Source organism: Magnolia sinica, chromosome 9 (genome assembly GCF_029962835.1).
Source record: "Magnolia sinica isolate HGM2019 chromosome 9, MsV1, whole genome shotgun sequence".
NCBI lineage: Eukaryota > Viridiplantae > Streptophyta > Magnoliopsida > Magnoliales > Magnoliaceae > Magnolia > Magnolia sinica.
The window spans coordinates 83,522,804-83,546,521 of record NC_080581.1 but is presented as its reverse complement, the minus strand read 5'-3'; the positions used below and the strand labels follow the sequence as shown (position 1 = coordinate 83,546,521).

General features: G+C 42.8%; 1 protein-coding gene across 1 annotated transcript; it reads left to right on the top strand.

Moving 5' to 3' along the window:
• The first annotated feature begins 1,413 nt into the window (after positions 1-1,413).
• LOC131255273 (receptor like protein 22-like) lies at positions 1,414-4,830 on the top strand. The gene has a single exon (XM_058255967.1). The coding sequence runs from the start codon at positions 1,414-1,416 to the stop codon at positions 4,828-4,830; it is 3,417 nt and encodes a 1,138-aa protein (XP_058111950.1).
• The last annotated feature ends 18,888 nt before the right edge of the window (positions 4,831-23,718 follow it).

The window sequence follows — 23,718 nt, the reverse complement described above, 5'->3', positions numbered from 1 at the left end:
TAGGCCAAAAAAACAGAAAATAGTGGTGATCGTACACATACAGTTGAAACATTCGTGGGGCTGAAGAAAGTTTATATCAGGCTAATATTTTTATTCTTTCATTTGGGTCACTTTATTAAATATTTGGATCGCATAAAAACATTATGGTGGAGCCTAGAAAGTTTGGAATGGTAGGCAACCCATTTCCATTGTTTACAATCGTGTGGTCCACTTAAGTTTTAGATCTATCTAATTTTTGTCTCGTGTCTTAGCATGATATTCCAAAATCGAGGGACGGATTGGATTTCTAAAAAAAGAAAAAACATCAAGTTAGGCCCAACATTTTTTATTTTTATTTATTTTTATTATTATATTTTTTTTTTGGGTTAGCTTGTTAGTACACACCCATGTCAGTACACACTCCATGTTAGCCACTCCCGCTGGGATCGATAGATACCAAGACCTCAAGTGTTGAAACGAGGTATCTTCACTCAGTCTGCCAGTTGAGCTATGGATCTAGGTGTATGAATGCTCTTGCTCGGAATCTACATCAAACCTGATGGGAGGTAGAGTGATGCGGATTGGAAAACAGACGTAGCTAAAACATTAGTAAACAGTGTTGGCCCCACCATGAACAGTTATATCTTGTTCACAGATTGGGTGACCCCGAGAATGGGCTCAATCCTTTAGAGCTGGGAGGAACTGCCGGGACCATTTGGCAAAAATCGTTGATGGCAAAAATGAAAAATAAAATAAAATACCAAAACAGGAAATGAACAATAAAATAAAAAGCAAAACATAAGAAATAAAAAATAATAATAATAAAGAAGGAAGAAATTAAAAAAAATAAAATAAATAAAAAATCAGAGTAACGGTACTGACCGCGTGATGAGTGGTCCCCATCTCTCGCACGTGTGCGTCTTTCTATTGGGCAAAGAAGTGGAAAGCCACCTTCCTCTCGGACGCGGATTGCGTCCTACCCCCGCCGTCTCTAGCCGGCCCCGAATGGGCAGTTCTGTGGGCGGGCCCACCATTATGTATCTTTACATCCAAGCCGTCCATCCCTTTTCTGGGATCATTTTAAGGCATGAGCACAAAAATGAGGCAGAACCAACGCTCTAATGAACCACAACACAGTTGACTCTTGCATTCAATGCAACAAGCATTTAATGATTTTTGCATTTAATGCAACCAAGCTTTATTATTTGGTATGGTCCACTTGAGCGTTGGATCGGCCTTTTTTGGCGTTCATGCCCTGAAATGATATATAAGAAAAGGAATGGACGGCTTGGATGTAAAGATGCATCACAGTGGGCATGCCCACATAACTGCCCGTTCGGGGCTAGGACGCCGTCCGCGTCCCTTCCTCTGCCTATATAACGCCTCCCCAGCTATTATCTTTCCACCCCATCACAAATCCCCCAGCCAAATCAAATGGATCGCCTACAGCTCTCCCCTCTTACTAATAAAGCCTTTCCATTTCCAATCTTCTTCTCCATTCTCCCTTCCTTTGTTAGCTTTCTCTTATTCTCTTCTCTCCTTTTCTCTTCCTCTTTTGTCTTAGCCAGTGTCAACGACGGTGAGGTCTTGTCAATCCAACACCAATGCATTGAACACCACTTCTCTGCATTGCTCCACTTGAAACAGGGCTTTATCTTCTCTGATGACTACAACACCACTAGACTCTCCTCTTGGAATCCTGATAACAGAGATTGCTGCTCTTGGGAAGGCATCACGTGCGATGGTGCCACTGGTCATGTGACCAGTCTCGACCTCAGCGAGCTCCATATCTACGGTCGGATTGATTTTGTAAGCCTCTTTCATCTTCAGAGCCTTCAGAAGCTAAACCTCGCTTACAATGACTTTGATGGCTCTCCAATCCCATCTGGGTTTGAGCAGCTCACCAGTTTGACCCATCTCAACCTCTCTTCTTCAAAAATTTATGGCCAAATCCCGCTGGAAATCTCCCGCATGACCACTTTGGTGTCCCTCGATCTATCTTACAATACAAATTACAATGGTTTGAACTCCAATACTCTGAAACTCGAAAACCCGAACATTGGAGAACTTGTCCAAAACCTGTCGAGTTTAAGAGAACTCCATCTCGACAACGTAAAAATCTCAGTTGAAGGTAACGAGTGGGGCCTGGCCTTATCCTCGGCACTCCCTCACCTTGGCAAGTTGAGCTTGAGAAACTGTGGTCTTTCAGGCCCCATCCATCCTTCCTTTTCCCGACTCCATTCCCTATTTGAACTTGACCTCAGTGGAAACACTCTCTCTTCAGCCATACCTAACTTCATTGGGAACTTCTCTGATTTAACATCACTGTCTCTCAGTGGTTGCGGATTACATGGCAAACTTCCCGAAAGTATTTGCAGGCTGCCAAACCTACAAACCCTGGATGTATCTTTCAATTCACTTCTCAACGGACCATTGCCATCCTCTCTTGCCAACCTCAGCAACCTCATTTATTTGGATATTAAATTGAATGGTTTCAGCGGACCATTGCCATCCTCTCTTGCCAACCTAAACCAGCTTGCTTATTTGGATCTTTCATCCAATGGTTTCAGCGGTCCAATCTCATCATCATTATTTTCACTCCCATCACTACAAGAACTTCATCTCTGGGGAAACCAATTTAGTGGTGAGCTTGGGGAGTTCCAAAACACATCCTCTTCACTACTTGAGATAATCCACTTGTATGACAACAAGTTGGAGGGGCACATTCCAAGTTCAATTTTTCAACTCACAATGGTCACAGAGCTCAGACTTTACAACAATAGTTTCAACGGCACAATCCCTTCTTTGAATGGAAACGCACTTCATAATTGCATGGAGCTGGACTTTTCCAACAATTTACTTAGTGGGACTATCCCATCATCATTGTTTTCACTCCCATCATTACAAGTGCTGTATCTTCGAGATAATCAATTGAGTGGTCAACTTGGCCCGTTCCAATACACATCCTCTTCAGTCCTACAGATCATTGATTTGTCCAACAATTCACTCAGTGGGACCATTCCATCATCATTGTTTTCACTTCCATCATTGAAAAGGCTGTATCTTCAAGAAAACCAATTGAGTGGTCAACTTGGCGAGTTCCGCAATCCATCCTCTTCTCTGCTAGACAATATCATCTTGGATAAGAACAAGTTGGAGGGGCCTGTTCCGATGTCCATCTTTCTACTCACAAAGCTTCAATTCCTCTCTCTTTCATCAAACAATTTCAGTGGTGATGTGGACCTTGGCTTATTCCAAAGCCTTAGGAACCTCTTGTCCCTGGATCTTTCAGATAACAACTTCTCAGTCCATGATGATAGAAGCAATTCAAGCTCCATGTCCTACCCTCAGATTCAATATTTGTCCTTGAGATCTTGTAACATTACTAAATTTCCAAACATCCTGAGAAACCAAGAATCTATGAGTTCCATAGACCTTTCAAACAACAACATCAATGGTGAAATACCAAAGTGGCTATGGAAGTTTGCAAAATATACATTATTTTATTTGAATCTTTCTCACAATGCTCTCGAGGGATTAGAGCAACAATTTCCCTATAATTCTTCAAACTCGTTGCAATATCTTGACCTAAGCTTTAACAAGCTAAAAGGCTCAATCCCAATCCCTCTCATATCTTCTGTTTTCTTTTCACTTTCAAGCAATCATTTTAGTGGAGAAGTTCCCTCACTTATTTGCAATTACACTTTCTTACAAGTCCTTGATCTTTCTCACAATTACTTCAATGGTTTTATTCCACCATGTTTGGGTCAAATCAGTGATGCCCTCATTGTGTTGAATCTTGGAGGAAATGCATTTCATGGCCCGTTGCTTCAAACATTCAAAGAGGAATGCACTCTAAAGACACTTGATCTCAATGGAAATCAATTGGAAGGACAAGTGCCAAGTTCTTTGGCCAGGTGCAAGAAGCTAGAGGTGTTAAACCTTGGAAACAATCAAATACATGACAACTTCCCTTTCTGGATAGAAAATTTATCCCAGTTGCACATTCTCATCTTGGGATCCAACAAATTTCATGGCACCATTGAGCACCCCCAAGCAAATCATACATTTCCACTATTACAAATCTTTGATCTCTCTGACAATAGCTTCACAGGTAAGTTGTCATCAAATATGTTTAGGAGCTGGAAAGCAATGATGAAGACCAAATCTCAATCTCAATTTCTTAGCAAAACATTTGGCAAAGGATACTATCAAGATAAAGTGATTATAGTGAGTAAAGGGCTACGAATGGAGTTGGTAAAGATCCTTACTGCCTTTACGGTAGTGGATCTCTCAAATAACCAATTTCATGGGGACATTCCAGAATCAGTCGGGAATTTAAGCTCATTGGTTGTGCTTAATATGTCTTATAACCATTTCACGGGCCAAATTCCAGCATCACTCGGAAACATTAAAGCTCTTGAGTCATTAGATTTATCACATAATAGTGTGTCTGGAGAGATTCCTTGGCAGCTGACAAAGCTAAACTTCCTTGCCGTATTGGACCTTTCGCAAAATCTCCTCGCTGGAAGCATACCACAAGGTCAGCAATTCAATACATTCACAGATAAATCTTTTCTTGGGAACTCGGGATTATGTGGCATTCCACTGTTAAAGAAATGTGAACACGTTGAGGCACATGCATCACCACCATTGGCACAATCAGAAAGCAAATATGATTGGAGATCAATGTGGATTGGCTTTGGAGTTGGATATGGAGTGGGAATGGGAATCCTTTTTTGGACTCTAGCACTTCGGATGAATGGAATGAGAGAATTCACTATATTTATTGATAAAATGCTTATGTTGATTTTTCCATGTGAGGCATTTATTCTAATGCATCGATACTGAGAGGATTGGAGCTAGGAGAAGAGTGAAAGAACACGAGGGAATAGAAGCGTAAGAGAATAAAGATGATATTTATATTTTTGTATCTAATGTATTCAAGTATATGTTGATGGCTATATAATAGGCGAGGCATGTCCCCTTTTTGTGGAGCCCACCTGCATGTTTGTATACATTTTTATCAAATCAACAAAGTTACAGGTGGTGTGCTCCCACCTTTCTGGAAAAAAAATCGATATATTGATAGTTTTGTATGTCATTCTTGTGTCTTTCATTTAATTAGTTTTGTTAATTTGCTAAACAGAGTATTAGTTATTCAATTTCCACTACCTGAGCTTTATATTATTGGCACCATGGTTGTTCAAGTTGTGACTTGTGCTGAGGGCCTTGCACAAAACCTTAGGATCTAGCCTCCTAAAACAAACCAGAATTATGGAATAATAAAGCAATGAAATAAATCAAAGCATAAACCACACCACACAAGATATTTTTACGTGGAAAACCCTCAAAGAGGTAAAAACCACGGGACCTCGTCCAGATTAACAATCCTTTATGAAGTAGAACGTTACAACCTTCTTCACTCACGCATGAGTGGATAAACAATAAGAGAATAAAAAGAAAACGGAAAGATCTCACTGATCATGAGGACGTAAAAGCGCTGAGATATCAAGTGCACAGTAGATCACCTCTACGAGCAAAACCTCCATTCCATAAGCTTTCCCTCTCTCTTTCTCTCTCTCTCACACCTTTGATAACCCTAAACTCTTTAACAAACCTTTGTAAAGCTTTAGGAAACCCTCTTGCATTGCCTAGAAAAGCCCTAGACACCCCTATTTATAGTTTAGGAAACTCCCTTCTGTATCCTGTTGCAAAAGGCCTCAGATTTCTGCAGTACGCACAAGATTCGGACTCAAATCTGCATAAACTTAATTGGTCGAGCATGTCCTCGACCGGTCGAGCGGCCTACTCGACCGGTTGAGCACCTCCCTCGATTGGTCGAGCACCTCGGAGAAAATAGTCAAATGGTCGATGGACTTTGAGTCGAGCCCCACTCGACTGGTCGAGCGCCACCCACGACCGGTCGAGTGAGGCTCATGACCAATCAAGTCCTGAGAGGAAATTCCATCAAAACTTCCACTTTTCGACCTAAGAGGGATTCACCTTCTTCAAGCCAGCCTGGTTTCTACAAACCTCAAACTCGCCCTTAAGTAAAGCCTTAGTCATCATGTTTGACGCATTATTGTCCGTGTGGACCTTCTCAAGCTGTAACACCTTCTGTTCCAAAGTATCTGTGATCCAGTGATACCGAATCTCTATGTGCTTCGACTTGGAGTGCTAACTTGGATTCTTGCTCAAATGTATAACACTTTAGATATTGCAATTAACCACGTGCTGCTCCTGCTTCAGGTTAAGTTCTTGTAGGAACTTCTTCATCCAAAGCATTTCTTTACATGCCTCTGTAACTGCAATATACTCGGCTTCTGTCGTCGACAATGCTACAACCTTCTGTACCTTACTCTACTAAGAAACCGCTCCCCCTGCAAACGTGAACATGAACCTCGATATAGATTTCTTAGAGTTTATGTCACCTGCCATATCTGCATCTGTGTAGCCCTCTAACACAGGTTTTCCTTCACCATAGCATAGGCTTAACCTGGATGAGTCTCTTAGATACCACAGTATCCATTTCACCACTGCCCAATGCTCTTTGCCAGGATTGACAAGATACTGATTGACAACACCAGACGCATATGCTATGTCAGGGCGTGTACACACCATAGTATATATCAAACTTTTTAAAGCTGACGCGTAGGGTATCTTCTGCATCTCATCCACCTCTGCCTTCATCTTGGGACAGTGCATGTCGTTCAATCTGAAGTGACCATCCAATGGAGTACTGACTGGCTTCGTTGCATTCATATTGAACCGCTCTAGGACTTTCTCAATATATCGCTCTTGTGACAGCTAAAGCTTACTGCTGCTTCTGTCACGGATTATCTCCATTCCTAAGATCTGCTTAGCTGGGCCTAAATCTTTCATCGCGAACAACTTGCCCAATTCCTATTTCACTTGTCAATTTTTTTGATGTCTTTTCCCATGATGAGCATGTCATCAACGCATAATAGCAGAACTAAGAAATCACCATCTGAGAACTTGCGCATGAACACATAGTGGTCCAACTCCATTCTGTCATATCCATGCTTCAACATAAACGAGTCGAACTTCTTGTACCATTGCCTTGGAGCTTGTTTCAGCCTATACAATCTCTTCCTCAGCCTACATATCATATGCTCTTTGCCCTTGACTTCTAACCCCTCTGGTTGGTGCATGTAGATCTCTTCTTCCAGGTCACCATGGAGAAAGATAGTTTTAACATCTAAATGCTCTATCTCTAGATCCATGCTAGCTGCCAACTCAAGAAATACTCGTATGGATGTCATCTTCACCACTGGTGAGAATATCTCCTCGAAGTCTATGTCTTTCCTCTGACCAAACCCGTTCACCACAAGTCTGACCATGAACCTCGTCTATGAATTCTTCTGCTCAACCTTCTTTCTGAACACCCACTTGTTGCTCAAAGCTTTCTTGCCCTTATGCAATTTCACCATATCATAGGTATGGTTCTTATGCAAGGATTTCATCTCCTCTTGCATAGCTTTCAACCACTTCCCCATATGCTCGTCGGCTAGGGCTTCAGAATATCTTCTGGCTCTCCCCCATCAGTCAGCATAATGTACTCATGCGGCGAGTACCTCTTAGACGGTTGTCTGTTCCTAGATGACCTCTTCACCTGTGGCTCAACAGGTGGATTAAGTGGGGGCTGCTCTCCCGGTCCATCTTCTGTAGGAACTCCCTCGTTCTCTGTACCTTTCTGTACTCCTCGGCCACCAGACACCACGGGAGGAATAATCAGATCCATATCCTCTAGCTCACCTGAACTAGAATGGTTCTTCTCTGGCTTAGCAATGTCTTCTATACAATGATCTTCAAAGAAAACCACATCTCTGCTCCTGACAAACTTCTTCTCGGTCGGATCCCATAATTTGTAATCTAACTTTTCATCATTGTACCCTAAGAATACACACTTCCTGATCTTCATATCGAGCTTGGACCTCTCGTCCTTTATTACATGAACGGATGCCCTGCATCCAAATACCCTGAGATGATTGTACGATGGATCCTGTTCAGTCCACACTTTCTCAAGCACTTCTCCATTCAACGGGATTGATGTAGACATTTTTATCAGATACATTGCTGTGTGCATTGCTTCTCCCCAGAACATCTTGGGCAATTTCACATGGGATAACATGCATCTGATTTTCTCTACAATTGTGCGATTCATTCACTTAACCACACCATTATGCTGGGGGGTCTTGGGAACCATCTGTTCATGTCGTATACCTAGGGACTTGCAATACTCATGAAAGTCACCAATGTATGCACCACCATTGTCAGTGTGGATGCACTTTAATGATCTACCCGTTTCTCTCTCGACAATAATATAAAATAATTTAAACACACCAAAGACCTCATCCTTGAATTTCAAAGCATAAACCTAAACCCTCTTAGATACATCATCTATAAAAGTGACAAAATATAATGCCCCGGCCCACCCAAGATTTTTATCCTTTTAAGACCATAAACATCAGAATAAACCAAATCTAATGCATGCACTTTATTAACATGAGAAGCAGATTTAATAAATGAAACTCTATGTTGTTTCCTAGATAAACAATCAATACAGGTTTTGAGAGGTATACGTGTCACATCTGGAAGGAGTTGCTTCCTCGCTAGTAGCTAAAACCTTTTTTCACTCATGTGGCCTAGACGCCTGTGCCACATGTCAATAGCTGAATCTTCTGCTGTGTTCAACTCACCCTTGCACACACTGATACTTGCCTTGTAAAGGGTGCACCGCTTCTTTCCTCTGACTGCGATCAACGAACCCCTGATGAGCTTTCAGCACCCACCAGCAAACCGGCTTTCATAACCATTATTATCCAATCTTCCCGTCGACATCAAGAGGCAAAGGTCTTGGATATGCCTCACATCCTTGAAAACCAATGTGAAGCCCACATTGGTCTTCACACAAATATCACCGACCCCTACGATCTTCGATATGCCAGAATTTATCATCTTCACGGTCTCATAGTCACATGACTTATAACTTGTGAAGAAGTCCTTGCATGGAGTCACATGAAAAGAAGCTCCTGAGTCAATCACCCAGTCGGTGTCCTGACTCATAGCTGTGAGACAAACATCATGATCTACTGAAAGAATAACTACAACGTCGCCATCTGAAGCGACCGAAGTGGAATCTGATTCATTTTCCTTCTCCTTTCCTTTTCCTTTCTTGTCGTTCTTATTCTTATGACATTCATGCTTATAGTGACCATTCTTGCTACAATTCCAGCATTCAACATCCTTCGTGGTACTTAACTTGCCTCTTGATTTATCTCGTGCCTTCCCGCCCTTCCTTTTTTTTCTCTCCCCCGTTCCTGTGTCACAAGGACCTCTTGCTGAGTAGACCCCTAAGACTTCCTCCTTGTCTCCTCATTGAAGAGACAACTGGTTACCTGTTCCATGGATATCTTTCCGTCTGGTGCGGAGTTACTTTGAGACACCACCAATGTCTCCCAACTGTCACGTAATAAACTAAGAAATAGCAAAGCCTGCAATTCATCATCCAAGACCATCTTTATAGCAAAGAGCTGGTTCACTATATTGATGACCTCATTCATATGCTCGGCCACAAAACCACCATCTTTGAACTTGAGATTCACAAGTAGTCTTATCAGGAAGATTTTATTACCGGCTGTCTTCCTCTCATACAGTCCTTTTAATTTCAGTCATAGATATGGTGGAATACGGAATCGTCCAACCATTGTCTAATATACCCCATTGCCTTCCGGTCCAAATTCTTCCAATCATCATCAGACATATCCTTAAAATTGAAGAATATAAGTCCTTGCAATAAAGCAAGTCCTCCATCTTAGCCTTCCATATAGTCCAGTTAGAACCAATGAGGCTGATCATCCTTGATGAGCCACCTTTCATAATTCAAAACCGATCCCACTTCGTGTAATGAACTTAGCTCTAATACTACTTTGTTGAGGGCCTTGCACAAAACCTTAAAATCTAGCATCCCAAAACAAACCAGAATTATGAAATAATAAAGCAATGAAATATATCAAAGCATAAACCACACCACACAAGAGATTTGTACGTGGAAAACCCTCAAAGAGGTAAAAACCACAGGACCTCGTCCAGATCAACAATCCACTATGAAGTAAAACGTTACAACCTTCTTCACTCATGCATGAGTGGATAAATAATAAAAAAATAAAAAGAAAACGAAAAGATCTCACCGATCACGAGGACGTAGAAGCGCTGAGGTATCAAGTGCACAGTAGATCACCTCTACGAGCAAAACCTCCCTTCCACAAGCTTCCTCTCTCTCTCTCTCACACACACCTTTGATAGCCCTAAACCCTTTAGCAAACCCTTGTAAAGCTTTAGGAAATCCTCTTGCGTTGCCTAGAAAAGCCCTAGGCACCCTTATTTATAGTTTAGAAAACTCCCTTCCGCATCCTATTGCGAAAGGCCTCACATTTCCGCAGTCCACACAAGATCCGGACGCAAATCTGCGTAAGCTTGACTGGTAGAGCAGCCCACTTAACCAGTCGAGCACCTCCCTCGACTAGTCGAGCACCTTGGAGAAAATAGTCAGATGGTCGTTGGACTTTGATTCGAGCCCCACTCGACCGGTCGAGTGCCACCCACGACCGGTCAAGTCCTGGGAGGAAATCTCATCAACCTGATCTCTAGTCAATGCATGAAATAAGCAAGTCATTGGCGAATCGTCTGGGTGACTCATGGGGTCAAACTAGATAGGGTCTGGATAAGCTTAGATTTTTGTTGGTGGTCCATCTAATTGAAAACTATAATTTAAACAGTTAGTTTGAATTATGCAATTTTCAAGTTAACCTGCATATTGTCAATGGCACCTTCTTACTCTACAAGAGTATCAATGTATTTCTCTAATATATTATCAGAATTTTTATCTTTTTGCACAATAGATGAAGCACATGTATCAAACCATTGAAAGATGAACCAAAGTGGAAAGGACGAGGCCCAATGCATCCAATAATAATACCTAGACTCTATTTTAGAGAGTATTAAGGTATTTTCAGGTATGAAGGTATTTTCAGGATTTAGAATGGGTGTTTGCCCTGCTACGCTACCACTATGTTTGGTGACCTTGTGGGATGCCGGAGCAGATCAGGTCGTACCCGTTGGTGTGTGTTACTCATATCCAAATCTCAGGTGGACCACACCACTGGAAACTGCGGTGATTGACCATTAAAACCTTATTGTAGGCCATAAAAGTTTTGGATGAAGCTGGTCTTATGTATTTTCCCTTCGATCAGGTCCCTTTGACCTTATCAACAGGTTGGATGGAAAATAAAAATTATGTCAGGCCCCAGGGAATTTTTAACTGTGACATTCAATCAACATTGTTTCTGAGATTTGGATCTGAGTAAGTTTTGGGACCATGTCATATTTGATCAGGAAGAACGAATGAATGCGTGGATATATATATAATACATTCAGCAAGGTGGAGTACCCCACGATCAGGGTCACAACCACTAATGTGTAACCCAGGCTGGAAAAGCACCATGGCCCCACCATGATGTAAGTGTTTTATCCGTGTGGTTTATCCATTTTTTTGGCTCATTTTACCGCATGAGCCCAAAAGTTAGGCAAGTCCAGTATCAGGTGGTCCACACTATAGAAAACAGTGGTGATTGAATGCCCACCATTATGAACTTCCTGGGAGCCATAAAAATTGTATCAAGTTGATATTTAGGTTTTCCCTTCATCCATGTATTGTGTCATGTTGTATAGCAAATAAACAATACAGTGGACCCTGGGAAGTTTTAATGGTCGGCATTCAATCACCAGTCTTCCCGAGGTGTGGTATACCTGAGATTTGGATCTGCCTCATTTTTGGGCTCGTGCCCTAAAATGAGTTGGAAAAATGAATGGATCGCATGAATAAAATATATACATCATGGTAGGGCCCACAGCATCGACCAGTAGCCAGGTTGCCATGGGCAGGGTCAGTATGGTTAGGTCGAATATGTACCCAACCAAGCCCATCCTGACAGTAACACATGTTCCAGTCAGATCCCACCACATCATGTCACCGTGAACACTGTGGTGGCAGGGTCACCATGCAATTCTTGTGCCTCTTTCCATGGTCACCATCTACAAAACATTCTATGCAGATTGTGTACTCCCCCTGCTTCCACTGATGGGATGCGAATGGTGGAGCCTAGATTGTCAAAGATGGGGCCCATGCATAGCATGTTTGGCCTCATCTCTGACAAGCTGGGCTCTACCTATCACACCTGCCATGTCCGTGCTTGTACTCCAAGGGCAGAGTATCCAATCTGCATCCTCAATGGGCATGATTCTCTGATCTGATTCGGCACCACAAGTCAGTATTAAAAATAAGGATGACTCAGCTAAGGACCGAAGAGGGCCAGGTTGATCTTATCCTAGTCTCCAACCTTCTTTCTTATTGTCAAAAGCTTCTTTTCTAAGATGGTTTTGCCAAACACTCCCACACCCTCGAAATGCGGTTGAGATGACTATCTATCCCACATTCCATTGATTGGCAGACATCCAAACAATCCCTTAATTTTTAGGACACAATAAGCTTAACTTGATCCACCAAAGACCAGCTCACCAGCTAAAGGAAAAGGCCTACTTATCAATTGACAGAGAAAAAAATTACATTAATTTCAATACATTGTGATGTTACAGTTCTGATTCAACAGAAACTGAACCGTTTCTTGGTTGAGATTTGGAGCAATGTAATTCTAAAATTTACATAAATTACATATGAAGAACAATGCTCCATTGAGTTATGTCCAAAGAAATTTATCTATCAATCTTGAGAACGAAAACCATGCCGTCGCAGTGAATCCTTTGTTATAAGTCAGCTGTTCATACCAATGCCATGGTCTTGGGTTCAAAAGTCTTCACAACCATTGATGTAGAGCGGGTCGCGGACAGTTTCATGGCTAAGATGGATCAGAAAAGGCCCGGTCGACGACAGAAGTGATCCGGACCATCGGACCTTAGATCGAGCGTATCTCGCAATCCGGAATGAGTTAGCTGACGTAAAATATATGATTTTGGGGTAGAACGAGCTACTTTAGCCAACCAACCCAGCTACGCCGGGTTGCGCCGCCCGGAATTGCGAAAAACCCCTTGATTGACGGTCGTTTCCCTGTTTTAATTCCGTTTTTACTATAAATAGTAAGTTTTAGTTTGATTATAACTCTTCATCCGTTGGGCTTTAGGAGTTGCGCCCAACGTGAAAAGAGCTTAGAATAATTAGGGGAACGGTTTGGTGAAGCCAAATAGGACACTTACTATTTTTGGCCGAAAACTTTGCACACTAATAGACATCACGACCGTCTATAAAGTATCTTTACTATTTATAGTCAGTCGCTGATTCTAGGAGTTTGAGTTGTAGTTTGATTATGATTTCTTTCCCATTGCTTGATACCCTTATTTAAAGGGTTGTGAACTCGATTTTATTCATTCATCAATCAATTTCGAATTTATTAGAATTTATTTCTATTTTCTGCTTTCTTTCCTCGTGGATTCGAGAAGTCTCTGTGAGGAGTCCAGAGAAGTTCCGTGGATTCGGAATAGTTATCCTCTTGAGGAAGACGGTGCTCGACCTCACGTCCTCCCCTGCGTCGCAAAACAGATGGACACAGGGATTTATCCTCGGATTGATGGCTTCTAACGACGGGTCGGGCAACAATCCCATGGGCGGTGCTCCAGGGAATTTTCCTTTAACGGCGGCAGCTTTCGAAGTAGCGCAACGAGAGAATCAGCAAGCCATGCAAGGGCTGCAGGCTTCCATCGACCGCATAGCGGATCTCTTGGCGGAAAACCTAAGGCAACTCCGTGTTCCTGGTGGCAATCCTCCACCCCCAATTAATCGCCCTGATCGCAGGATAGTACCGACAGTGCATCCAAGGGTCATTCCTGAGGAAGGGGGCTCCAGTGAGGAGGAAATCGACGACATACTCTTCCAACACCCCAGACATGGCGGCGATCGAGTAGATCGAACGGATCGAGAATTCAAGATGAGAGTTGATATTCCTAGCTTCAATGGCCAATTACACATTGAGGATTTCCTCGATTGGCTTTCTGAAGTTGAGCAATTTTTTGACTATATGGACATCCCTGAAGTAAAGAAGGTCAAGCTTGTGGCCTACAAGTTGAAAGGAGGAGCTTCAGCTTGGTGGGAACAACTGCAACTCGCGCGAACCAGGCAGACGAAAGCACCAATCCGCACCTGGCAGCGGATGAAGCAGCTACTACGTGCCCGATTCCTCCCTAGCGATTACGATCAGGTATTATTCCAACAATACCAAAATTGTCGACAGGGTAGTCGGTCGGTGAGAGAATACGCAGAAGAATTTTACCGCCTGGCGGCGCATAACGATTTGGTCGAGACTGAATTGCAGCAAGTCACTCGATTCAACGGTGGATTGCGTATGGCTATCCAGGATCGGATTCAGATGCAGTCCGTCTAGACGATGAATGATGCGATCAAGTTGGCTACTTGAACACACGGATCTATCCTACTGCAAGGATCCCTGTTGCAGGTCTGCCCCAGGGAACTGCACAGCCTAAGGGGAAAGAGCCCGTAGGAGCACGCACTCAACCTCCTACGTTTGAGAACCGAGATCAGGGAAGAGGACAAACTAGACCCCAAAGGGGCGTATCGACTGCTGCTGGTCCAAGTAGAATCCTAAACCCCTATGCTCGACCAAGGCCCGATAACTCCTATCGTTGTGACCAACCGGGCTACCTATCAAATACTTGTCCCTAGCAAAAAGTAGCAAACCTCGCCATCAATGATGGTAGTGCTGATAACGCTTATGAAGATCCAGATATTGAAGAACAAGAGCATACCACTGCGGACGGGGCAGATGATTCAGGTTGGGTTCAGCAAGATCACGGTGAGTCGCTCGTCGTGAGGCGACTATTATATGCGCCAAGAAAAGAAGTGCATCCACAGCTGCATAACATCTTTCGCACTAGGTGTACGGTGAATCGAAAGGTTTGTGATGTGATCATTGACAGTAGGAGCAGCGAGAACATCATCTCGAAGGTCATGGTGGAAAAATTACAATTGAAAACGGAGCGTCATCCCTCTCCATATACAATCAGTTGGATCAAGAAGGTCAGCAAAATAAAGGTAACCGAACGGTGCACCATATCCTTTTCAATTGGCAAACATTATAAGGATGAAGTAGTATGCGATGTGGTTGACATGGAAGCATGTCACATACTACTCGGTCGGCCCTGGCAATCTGACCGTGATGCCACTCATAAAGGGCGAGATAATATATATATCTTCGTCAAGGACGGCCGGAAGACCATATTGGCCCCTATGGATCCAGAGGGACCACCTGAAACTTCTAAAGTGGAGGGCCGTTTTCTCTTAACCATACGGGACTTCGTGGAAGAATCAAAGGAAACAGGACAGACTTATGCATTAATTGTAAAAGGGGAAGAACTCGAGCCTACCAACATCCCTGAAATACTAAGGCCCCTGCTACATGAATTCAAAGAAATCTGGCCCGATGACCTTCCCGATGGGTTACCCCCCATGCGGGATATCCAACACCATATCGACTTTGTCCCTGGGTCCAGTTTACCGAATCGTCCCCATTATCGAATGAGTCCGAATGAGTGCGAGATTCTGCAGGGACAAGTAGAGGAGTTGATCCGTAAGGGTCTTATTCGGGAGAGCATGAGTCCATGTGCTGTACCAGCTCTATTAACTCCAAAGAAAGATGGGAGTTGGCGCATGTGTGTTGACAGCCGAGCCATCAATAAAATCACCATAAAATACAGATTTCCTATACCACGGTTGGATGATATGCTGGACATGCTAGAGGGTGCAAAAATATTCTCTAAATTGGACCTAAGGAGCGGCTACCATCAGATTCGAATACGGTCAGGTGATGAGTGGAAAACAGCCTTTAAAACGAAGGAAGGATTATACGAATGGATGGTCATGCCCTTCGGGCTTTCGAATGCGCCTAGCACATTTATGAGATTGATGAACCAAGTTCTGAAACCTTTCATTGGGTGGTTCGTTGTGGTTTACTTCGATGATATTTTGATATATAGTCAAGACGAAACCACCCATATGGAACACCTCAAGAAGGTCCTTCAAGTGCTCACTAAAAATAAACTGTATCTCAATTTAAAAAAGTGCAGCTTCATGACTGATAGCCTATTGTTTCTGGGTTTTGTCGTCACATCCACGGGCATTCGGGTGGATGAGGAAAAGGTGAAGGCAATCAGAGAATGGCCGGTTCCTACAAATATTCACGAAGTGCGAAGTTTTCATGGACTGGCGACATTCTATCGTCGGTTCGTGAAAAATTTCAGTACCATTATGTCACCAATCACGGATTGCATGAAGAAAGGGCAGTTTCAGTGGACTGACGAAGCCGACAGGAGCTTTGCCGAAATCAAGCGCAAATTATCCACGACCCCGGTTCTTATACTTCTCAACTTCGACAAGCTGTTTGATGTCGAATGTGATGCCTCATATGTCAGAATTGGGAGAGTTTTGTCTTAAGAAGGTAAGACGGTAGCCTTCTATAATAAGAACTTAGTGATGCATGTAAGAAGTGTTCTATATATGAGATCGAATTGTATGTAGTAGTATAGGCATTGCAACACTGGCGACATTATTTGATTCAAAGGGAATTCATACTTTACACGGACCATCAAGCTCTCAAATTCATTAATAGTCAAGCTAACATTAACCGTGTGCATGCTAGATGGATCTCGTTTTTGCAGGAATTCACGTTCGTACTAAAACATAAGTCAGGGCAACAGAACAAAGTAGCTGATGCACTGAGTCACCGCGCAACTTTGTTAGTCACTATGAGCAATGAGGTTGTCGGGTTCGAGCGCCTCAAAGACATATATGCCGATGACGACGACTTCAAGGACGCATGGGTTAGATGCCAAGAAGGTCACCCCGGTGACTTACATATGCAAGACGGGTTCCTTTTCAAGGGAAATCGATTGTGCATCCCAAACAGTTCGCTAAGGGAGCAAATAATCCAAGAGCTACATGGAGGTGGCCTCAGTGGACACCTTGGGCGAGACAAGACGCGAGCTCTTGTGGAAGAACGGTATTACTGGCCGCAATTGGTACGTGATGTGGGAAAGGCAGTCCAACGTTGTTATATTTGTCAGACCTCTAAGGGGCAATCTCATAATACAGGCCTTTACACTCCGTTACCCGTGCCTGACGGCCCTTGGGAGGATTTATCTATGGACTTCGTGCTTGGTCTCCCACGAACACAACGCGGCATGGATTCGGTGTTCGTGGTAGTAGATCGTTTCTCCAAGATGGCGCACTTTATTCCATGCAAGAAGACTCTCGATGCAACACACGTGGCGAATCTATTCTTCAGAGAAATTGTGCGGCTACATGGGGTTCCTAAGACTATTACTTCTGACCGTGATACGAAGTTTATAAGCCACTTTTGGCGGACTTTGTGGACTCGATTCGATACACGACTTCAGTTCAGCAGCGCCTACCACCCACAGACTGACGGTCAAACTGAGGTTGTGAATCGCACGTTGGGAAACCTCCTTCGATGTATTTCAGGAGAAAAACCGAAGCAGTGGGATTTGGCTTTGTCTCAAGCGGAGTTTGCATTCAACAACATGGTGAACCGCTCGACAGGAAAATCCCCGTTCCAAGTTATTTATGGACGAGTCCCTCGCCACACATTAGACTTGGTCCCTTTGCCCAAGCTCCCAGGCATGAGCATTGCAGCGGAACATATGGCTGACAAGATCATGGGCATTCATGCGGAAGTACAAACCAAGTTACATGCCTCGAATGAAAAATACAAGGAGCAAGCCGACAAGCATCGGCGACAAAAAGTGTTCGAGGTGGGTGACCAAGTAATGGTCCATCTACGCAAAGAACGATTTCCGACCGGAACGTACAACAAGTTGAAGAATAAAAAGATTGGACCGGTACCAATCATCCGAAAGATCAATGACAATGCTTATGTTGTTGATCTTCCAGATGACATGGCGATCTCACGGACTTTCAACGTCGCGGACTTGTTCGAGTATCATGAACCAGCGCATGATGAGAACTCGAGGACGAGTTCTTTTGAAGTGGAGGGGACTGATGTAGAGCGGGTCGCGGACAGTTTCATGGCTAAGATGGATCAGAAAAGGCCCGGTCGACGACAGAAGTGATCCGGACCATCGGACCTTAGATCGAGCGTATCTCGCAATCCGGAATGAGTTAGCTGACGTAAAATATATGATTTTGGGGTAGAACGAGCTACTTTAGCCAACCAACCCAGCTACGCAGGGTTACGCCGCCCGGAATTGTGAAAAATCCCTTGATTGACGGTCGTTTCCCTGTTTTAATTCCGTTTTTACTATAAATAGTAAGTTTTAGTTTGATTATAACTCTTCATCCGTTGGGCTTTAGGAGTTGCGCCCAACGTGAAAAGAGCTTAGAATAATTAGGGGAACGGTTTGGTGAAGCCAAATAGGACACTTACTATTTTTGGCCGAAAACCTTGCGCACTAGTAGACATCACGACCGTCTATAAATAGTAAGTTTACTATTTATAGTAAGTCGCGGATTCTAGGAGTTTGAGTTGTAGTTTGATTATGATTTCTTTCCCATTGCTTGATACCCTTATTTAAAGGGTTGTGAACTCGATTTTATTCATTCATCAATCAATTTCGAATTTATTAGAATTTATTTCTATTTTCTGCTTTCTTTCCTCGTGGATTCGAGAAGTCTCTGTGAGGAGTCCAGAGAAGTTCCGTGGATTCGGAATAGTTATCCTCTTGAGGAAGACGGTGCTCGACCTCACGTCCTCCCTGCAACAACCATCAACACATCAATGCCCTGCCACCCCCGCCTGTCATCTCTCAGCTGTACGGGGGAAATTATGGAATTAAGCTCAGACACGCCACAATCTTGTCTGGCTACCATTTCAAATTCCTCTCTCAACAGAGAAAAAAACTAGTCTGGAATCAGAAAGAACATCACTCTTATGAAAAGCTTAAAAATGACTGTGTTGAGAATTGTAAATGAAGTCCTAGATCCCAATTTCTTATGGAAATGAATCCGCTTCTTTCGACCTCATAACAACCAAAATTACAGAATTCAGCTTCAATCATTTCACACAATGTCTCCGCTCTGCAAGTAGCAAATTGGGTCGTTTTCTTAATGCAAATCACTTCTTGAAACAGCGGACTTTCTGAACCCAAGCTAGAATTCACAAACCGTTGCACCTTGGTCAATATCCCTTGAGATGCGATGGGCCCTACAACTCCAGTGCCTCTAGGAAATACAACAGATGATTCTCGTGGTTGGTATTTTCCAGCTGGGGGAGGGGAACGGCCTTAGCCGACATTGGCTTGGTGATGTAAGTTAAGGTAAAAAAAAAAAACTGCCCATGCGATTGATTGCAATGGATCTTTTCTATTTTCCCGGTGTGAATTCCTTCTCAACTAGGTTGAACATCTCTTTCAGGCGATCGACCAGATTTGATATCACATTCTTAGTAATCCTTTTCGGATGCTTGGTTGCTTTTCAGCAACGCGATTCCCATGAATACTTGGACATTGCATGCCTTCAATATAGATGGGAGACCATTAGCCTAGTATCTTGTATGAAGCTACACACCAGACAAAAGCAACGATCATACACGAAACTCATGCATTCTGATCCGAAAAAAGAGCAAACCTTAAACTGGAACCCGTGGATCAGTGATACAGGGTCCAACCATGAATGTGAGATGCACCATTAAAAAAAAAAAATCTCTATATTGGAAGATCAATCAGTGGCCTACAATTCCTGGCCATGATAATTCGTGGAATAAATGACCAGATGAAGCAAATACATACGCTGAAATAATCACTGAGAGGGACCCCTTGAAGGGTCATGACCTCTTCAACAACCCATCCATTTCTGTCGAGAATGGGGGATTTTTGCTGTGTGCTTGTCACTTGCCCTATGTAAGGAGAGACATGCCTGTCGAACTTGTAACAGAGCTGTCTTTGGTACACATCGTTTTTAAAGAATTCTCAAGGAGTATAAGAGTCATTAAGACAACCAACTTTCTCCATTACAATCCAAGCAGCCCCCGTTGAACAATTCTATATATATCATTACAATCCCACACTTTCCAGCCACATACATTGGGCTATCAACAGGCAGTTTCTGGGGTTGCTTCAGGCCCACCTTAGACCAAGCTGCATCTGTTGCTTCAGGTCCATCTTTTGAACTGATCTGGCATGGCTGGGCTTCCTTGGACAGGCCAGTCCATCCAATACACCAATGATTTGGACTCAGCCAGATCTGGACCTACAGAATAACAATACATAATGATTTGGACCTATTAGAGTTAGGTATTTCTGCTTTTCATCCTCTCTGTTTATTCAGAGAAGCTGCCGCAAACCACCAACCTCGGCAAATTTATGTGAGCCCACCATGATGTATTTTTTATATCCACACTGTCCATCCATTTTGAAAGACCATAAATGAAGCAGATCCAAATCTCAAGTGGATCACACCACAGAAAGCAGGGGATTGAACGCCAACCATTGAAAACTTCTCAAGGGCCACAGCTGTTTTGTGATCAAGCTGACATTTGTGTTTCCCTTCACTTCTAGGCCCATATATGGTGGGGCCCACCGGAGATACGGCTGCAAAGGGCCGTACTGGGGTCTGTCCAAACCTGGCCCACAAACTGGACGCATGACAGAAAAAGGTGTGAACCCAAGCTCGGCCTCCCACCTTTGTGCATGATCTGAGAGTTTTCATGTGTACCCTACCCTGAATGACATATGACAAAAATGCCCTTGAAATTCTAAATGAGCTGGGCTTGGGCAAGCTCTTAGACACAACCAAAGCCCACCCCAATTAATAAACAGATTTGAATTTTAGGCTCAATCCCAGACAATGAGCCTACTATTTCATTCCAGACCTCAAAGGCCCGGATCGGTAGCCAAACAGGGCATCTAGATCAGATGACAGGTGGAACTGCAGCCCTCCATTACTGGTGTGTACTTGACCTATATCTGGCGCAGAACTGAAACCCAGAAGGCCAACCCAGCCCAGATTATTGCCATCCCACAATTTTCCTACTATATAGTACGGCTGGATATGGGGTTGCTTCGGGCCCACCTTTTGAATTGGCGGGCTGGGCGTTCTTGGACCCACCTCGGCCCATCCAATAGGCCATTGATTTGAACTGTTTCTGGGAGCGTAAAAAAAAAAATGAGGGGGAAAAAAAGATGTGAAGAAAAGAAATTTCACAACCAGCATTTCCATAAGGTCTAGTAGTCCATACAAGTGGAAAGCGCGTTTAAGCAATCCCGACCATTTATCCAACACTTACATTGGCTTTCTGACGAACCCAAAATCTCTTTCATAAAAAAATGTAAGCCAGTTTTCCTGATGCAACTGGTTGGCTATGTTTTTGTGATAACTTTCCAATTTCATGCAAAGAATGAGATGGGCAGGAGTATCTGATGGGGCAATTTCTTGCTAGTATCGCCTTTCAACAGTAGGACCCACCAAATGATTGGCATGGGTAACTTGAAAGGTCAGCCACTCAATGGTTCAGATCACTGAACCATTGATACCTGAATGCGATCATTTCCATATATACTTTTAATGTTAACCGTCTATTTGGCCTTTCTAACTTGGAGATTTTCAACAATGCGGGGCTATCACATCAATGGTTAGGATCTCTGAACAATGGACCCCGCTTGTACGAACTGAAATCCATAGGGAAGAAACTAAAAAACATAAAAGCGGGAAGCTTCTAAAAGATGGAGTTGTTTGGTAAGTTTTTGGGAGAGAAGGGGTTTCTTCTGTTTCTTTATTGAATTAGTGTTAAGGTTTTTGTGCTTAGAAAAGCTGCCGCCATTGCTGCAACGGAGACGGGAGGAGGAGAAAAAAAAAAAAAAAAAAAAAACAGAGTGGATTCCGTAGTGTGCCGCACACCACCGAACTCGGGTCGTACTTAATATATCCAAACCATCCGCTCATTTTGTGAGATCGTTTTATGGATTGAGGCAAAAATTGAGATAGATTCAAAGCTCAAGTGAACCACACCACATAAAGCAGTGGGATTGAATGTCTATCATTAAAGAGTTCTCACAGGTTACAGATGTTTTAGATCAATCTGATATTTGTTTTTTCCTTCACCCTCGTCTTTGTGACCGTATGAATAGGTTAAATGGTAAATAAACGTAATAATGGGCCCTAAGACGGTTTCAATGTTGGAAATCATTGTTTTCACTATTTTCTGTGGGGTGGTTCACTGCTCTATATCTGCCTCATTTTTGGGTTCGTATCTTAAAATGATCTCGCCGAATGTATGGACGGTGTGGATATAATACATACATTATGGTGGGGCCACAAAACTTGATGATGTGGACACTCCACACACCATAGAATCTGCTCTCCCTTGGGATGTGTTAACTCAGCTGTAAAGTTACATGGCCCCATGGCCCCATCATAATGTATATATTATATTCATACCATCCATCAAGCAGAAAAATAAGGTAGATCCAAATCTGAAGTTTATCACAACACAGAGCAGTGAGGATTAAACACCTGCTACCGAAAACTTATTAATGACAGTAGAAGATCATAAGTTTTCGATCAGATAATGTGTTTTCTCTTCATCAAGGTCTACGTGACCTTATAAATAGATTGGACGACAAATATAAACATCATGGCAAGCTGTAGGAAGGTTTCAAAGGTCCATAGCATTGTCCTACTACTTTCTATAATGTGGTCCAAAATCTACCTCATTTTTTAGCTTATGCCTTAAAATGATATGTCAAAATGGATGGATGGCATGGATATAATACATAATCATGGTGGGGCTCACATAACTATGCCATGTCACCACACCACCAAGGCTAGCCAACTAAACAATCGGCTTTTTTTATTCAAGGGTTGGGGTGTCAGTGGGCCGGGCTCGCACATGAAAAATCAGAATTTTGAATAATGCCTGCCTGACCCTGCCCGAAACAATTTTAAATGTGGGTCACAAAATGACATGCCATGGTAAAGTTTCCCCCGAAACAGACGGTGTCAATGAGAGCCACGTGCATTTGAAAATTTTGCTTAAACTAAGGGATGAGAGACCTCTAGCATATTTATTGTCTTATCCTAATTACTATATATATATATATATATATATATATATATATATATATATATATATATATATATATATATATATATATATATGAGGAAAGTTGACAGCAACGTGCTGTGCAATCACACGTTGTCAATATCTCATCTAAACCTCCTTTAGTTGCGGAACATAAGTGGATCCTGACTCGCCAAACATATCACTACTTTCATCATGGTGGGACCCACTGAGAGGATCTAAACTGATCATCTGGTCTGGCCACAAGGAAAGTTCCAATGGTTGGCAAGTTTAAGCTGATTAATTTCCAAACTGTGTGACATACATAATTACCAGATAGACTCCATTTTTAGTTGCATAAGATGCCAGATCCATTACATTCATGTTTCATGATATGGTTGGAGCTATTTTGTGTATCTATTTAATCTTAATTAACTAGGGTCCTATTCATGGCCTGATGCTAGACTCTTTGAGTTTCAGCACCAAGGTCATGGCTAGAGCTGTATGCGAATCCGGTTGCCTCGCTCAACTTGATTCGAAAAATCTTGATTTGACTCGGTTTAAGGGTGTACGTCTTCCCTTATATTTCTCCCTGTGTTGT